This window comes from Manihot esculenta, chromosome 18 (genome assembly GCF_001659605.2).
Source record: "Manihot esculenta cultivar AM560-2 chromosome 18, M.esculenta_v8, whole genome shotgun sequence".
Classification (NCBI taxonomy): domain Eukaryota; kingdom Viridiplantae; phylum Streptophyta; class Magnoliopsida; order Malpighiales; family Euphorbiaceae; genus Manihot; species Manihot esculenta.
The window spans coordinates 5,740,170-5,744,464 of NC_035178.2; the positions used below are offsets into that span (position 1 = coordinate 5,740,170).

A 4,295-nucleotide genomic window follows, 5' to 3' on the forward strand; every position below is an offset into this window, starting at 1 on the left:
TGGCCAGAGGTAATAATTTTGAAATTAATGTATTTATTTAAGAGGTAGATCTTTTAAATATACTCCATTCATCTATTTTATAATTTTTATTTATTTTTTATTTTTTTATTATTTTAAAATTATTATTCACTTTTTTTAAACTATATTGTTATAATCTTATTTAATTTTAATTAATTCTCAATAAATTTTTAAAATATTTTTTAATATTTAATAAAATTTAATATTTTTAAAATAGATATAATTAAAAAATTAATAAAATTTATTTTTTAATATATATATATATATATAAAATAAAATAGACAAAATTTTCTTTAACTTTCATGTATAGCATACAAATCTATAAACTTTAATTTGGGTATATTAAAATCTTTATAATATCCCATTATTGTTAATGTTAATTTATTTAACGCCGCACCCAGCCGCAACCGCATGCTGCTGCTCTGTCGTTTCCGAGCTAGAGGATAATGACTTCGATGGAAGAGGATGATCTTCTCCAGCGTAGTGTACGCAGGAAACGTAAAGATGGTGAGATGGGTGTTTCTTTGAATGAGATTTGTGATGATCCTGATTCTTCAGCTGACCATCCGATGATAGAGACTGAGAATAATCTTGTGAACCTTGGTTTTGTTAATGGACCTTCTTTTAAGGATGTAGTGACGAATAGAAACGGTCCAGGACTGCAGGGAGCTTCTGGGAATGACATGGCTCCTGAAGACGATGAGTTTCATTTTGTTTCGGATGGTGAGGAGGATGATGAGGATGATCGTTGCCCTGTGATTAGACTTTCGAGTGTGGATAAACGTCGATTGTGTCGACCTTGGAAAAATTCCCTTATTGTGAAACTTTTTGGACGTTCAATAGGCTATACATATTTGTGTAGACGATTGAAAGAACTCTGGAAACCTTCTGCTCCAATGGATGTTATTGCTTTGGATAACAATTTCTTTTTGGTCCGTTTCGCTAATTCTGGGGACTTGGACTTTGCTAGATCGGAGGGACCCTGGATTATTGCTGACCACTACTTCACTATTCGTCAATGGTGCCCGGAGTTTGACCCTTTTCAGGATGTGTTAGAATGTTTAACTGTATGGGTTCGTTTCCCTTGCTTGCCTATTGAATATTATGATGAGGAACTTTTGTTACGCATTGCCCGTAAAATAGGTGAGCCTGTTAAAGTTGACTTTAATACTAGCCTTGTGACTCGAGGACATTTTGCCAGAGTTTGTGTGGAATTGGATTTGACTAAGCCCCTTCTATCTAAATTCAAGCTACACCGTAGAGTTCGTCGGATTGAATATGAGGGTTTGCATATAGTGTGCTTTGAGTGTGGTAAGTATGGGCATATGAAGGAAACTTGTCCTAGTATTAAACCAATGCAGGTTAATCAGCCTTATTCTGTTAATCAGCAAGGTGCTGTTGTTGGTCATGAGCTGAACCGTGAGACTTACAAAATGCCTGAGAGTTTGCCTGTCAATCCCGCTGCTACTGAGGATTTTGGGGATTGGATGTTGGTTCGGAGGGATCGACGTAGGGATAATCGTCAAAGTATCAGGCCTGGGCCTAAGAGAGTTGATAGAGATGAGGTTCGAAGGGTAGTTGCAGATGGGTCTACGGGAAATCGTTTTGACTCTTTACTTAATTTAGAGGATGAGGTCATACCAGAGGAGCAGAATAATGGTAGTTTGGGCACTCAGGAGATTCACATGGCTGTCCATGATGAGCGTCTTAGCAACCGGGCAAATAATGTAGTATCTAGGGGAGGTGGAATCCAGAGAGGGAGTCGTGGTGGTAGAGGGCTGTTTTGTGGAGGATGAGGAGGTCAGGCTGTGGCTAATAATGCTAATGTCGAGATAATTACATCCTCTGCTACGACTTCTAGGGAAGTGCGACCTAATACTAGAATTGGATTATCAAGGAAAGCAGCAGCAGAGGTTGAGCATACTGTAGTTGTTGGTAATGGGAAGGAGAGGGTAGAATCTTGGGTTGTTTCTTCTGAAGATCAGGTGGGGTTGAGTGTCTTGAATCATGTGCCTCCAAATCCACCAGGTTTTCGTAACCCATCTTTCCCTCATCCGTCTAGCCCGAATATTGTCCCTGGATAAAAGACAGTCAATGGGAGTGAGGATGATGTCACGTTGATTGTGGCTGGGACAATTTTGAATGAGTTGAATAAGGCGACTTCTGCTAGTTTGGTTGCTCCTTTGGAGCACCAACAACGTATGTGATACCCTTGTGAGATTAATATGATGATGCTCTTTTTAATATTTATTTTAATGATAATTATAACCTGGAATTGTCATGGTGCAGCATCATCTACTTTTCGCAACGCTTTTCAGGAATACAAGAGGCTATATCATCCTAACATCTTTTGTTTAGTGGAACCTCGTATTTCTGGAGAAGCGGCTGATGAAGTTTGTGGTTTGTTAGGGTATGAAAATTGGATCCGTGTTGAGGCAGTTGGATTTAGTGGTGGTATTTGGTTGCTTTGGTCAGAAGATGGTTTTCGAATTGAATTAGTTGTTACCGATCCTCAATTCATTACGGTAGCAATTAATTTTTCTACTGGAGAGAAATGGTTGTTTAGTGTAGTTTATGCAAGCCCTGATATTTATTTAAGGAGGAAGCTTTGGCAATCTCTTTCTGGAGAAAATAGTCTATCTATTTCTAAATGGATTGTCGCGGGTAATTTTAATTCTGTAGTGGACTCATCTGAACAAAGTGGATATTCTTCTTCTAATCCTCCAGGAGCTCAGGATTTTTCAGACTGGATTTTCAAGCACTCTCTTATTGATCTGGGGTTTGTTGGGAGTGGTTTTACATGGCAGAGAAGTGGCGAAAATGTCCCCTATCAAGCTGCTCGGTTAGATCGATGTTTTGTATCTACTGATTGGAGACTGGATTATGTTGATGCTATTGTTGAACATCCACCTAAATTGCATTCAGATCATGTCCTAATTGTGATTAAATGTCAAGGGGTTCTAGCTTTTGGAGTTCGTTTCCTTTTCGGTTTTTAACAGCTTGGACACTACATGCTCAGTTTGATCAAGTAGTTGCATGCTCTTGGGATCCAAATCGTTCCCTAATTCATAATCTGAGCACATTAAAAATTCAGCTTGGAGAGTGGAATAGGACTCAGTTCGGTAATATCTTTGATAACAAGAGAAGGCTTTTACGCAGGTTAGATGGTGTTCAGAGAGATCTTGCTGAAAGCCGGACAAAGAGCCTTGTAAAGCTTGAATTTAAATTGAAACGCAGATTGGAAGAGATTCTACGCCAAGAGGAGATGTACTGGTTTCAGAAATCAAAAGAGGAATGGATAGCGAACGGCGAACGGAATACTCATTTCTATCATCTAGCAGCTACTATCAAAAAAAATTCTGTATTTCTGCTTTAAAGAATGATTTGGGGGAGGTTGTTACTGATCCGTTGGTTCTTAAAGGTATGGCCATCAATTTTTTCCTCAATTTGTATACTTCTGATTTGGGTGAGTTTTTGGATATTCCTTTCCAATATGCCCATCTTGTGCTCTCCACGACACAAATTACAGAACTTGATAGACCATTTTCTCCAGAGGAGGTTAAGCTAGCATTGGACCAGATGGCGAGTGGTAAAGCGGCTGGTGACGATAGTTTTACTGTTGAATTTTATAAGAAGGCTTGGCCAATAGTTGGGACTCAGGTGATTGATTTTGTTCTTTTTTGTTTACAAGGCAATGAGCTCCCAAGCATGATTAATGAGACGGTTTTGGTATTGATACCGAAGGTGGCTACCCCTGAATTTATTACTCAATTTCGGCCAATTAGCCTCTGTAATGTGCTTTATAAGCTTATTACGAAGGTCTTGGTGAACAGGTTACAACAAGTCCTTAATTCATTAATTGGACCAGAGCAGAATAGTTTTGTTCCGGGTCGGCAAATCACAGATAATGTAGTTATTTACCAAGAGGCTCTTCACACTATGGGGAAAATGAACGGTGGCAATGGATTTATGGCTTTGAAAATTGATTTAAAAAAAGCCTATGATAGGCTGGAATGGAGCTTTATTGATTGGAGCTTGGAGAAAGCTAATTTTTCCAGTTTATGGAGAACGAATGTGAGACATTGTGTTCATTCTGCTACTATGTCAGTTCTTTGGAACAATGAGAAGTTGGAGTCTTTTTTGCCCACTCGTGGGGTTCAGCAAGGTGACCCTTTATCATCCTATCTTTTTGTGCTTTGTGTGGAGCAACTTTTCAATATTATTAAACATTCGGTGGAACAAGGGGAGTGGCATCCACTTCCTATTTCCAACAATGG

At 38.8% G+C, this 4,295-nt stretch overlaps 1 protein-coding gene across 1 annotated transcript; it reads left to right on the forward strand.

The window, feature by feature from the left end:
- The first annotated feature begins 473 nt into the window (after positions 1 to 473).
- LOC122722523 lies at positions 474 to 3,394 on the forward strand. The gene is made up of 5 exons (XM_043953534.1): positions 474 to 1,798; positions 1,880 to 2,003; positions 2,106 to 2,217; positions 2,308 to 2,990; positions 3,113 to 3,394. The coding sequence occupies exons 1-5, from the start codon at positions 474 to 476 to the stop codon at positions 3,392 to 3,394; spliced, it is 2,526 nt and encodes an 841-aa protein (XP_043809469.1).
- Positions 3,395 to 4,295: the final 901 nt, after the last annotated feature.

What these genes read in the sequence shown, in the direction of transcription:
- LOC122722523 (XM_043953534.1), top strand. Translation starts at nt 474, where the DNA reads ATGGAAGAGGATGATCTTCTCCAGCGTAGTGTACGCAGGAAACGTAAA. An exon ending in TTGTTTCTTCTGAAGATCAG is followed by an intron (nt 2,004 to 2,105) that starts GTGGGGTTGAGT and finishes CCTGGATAAAAG; the next exon opens with ACAGTCAATGGGAGTGAGGA. An exon ending in TCCTTTGGAGCACCAACAAC is followed by an intron (nt 2,218 to 2,307) that starts GTATGTGATACC and finishes GTCATGGTGCAG; the next exon opens with CATCATCTACTTTTCGCAAC.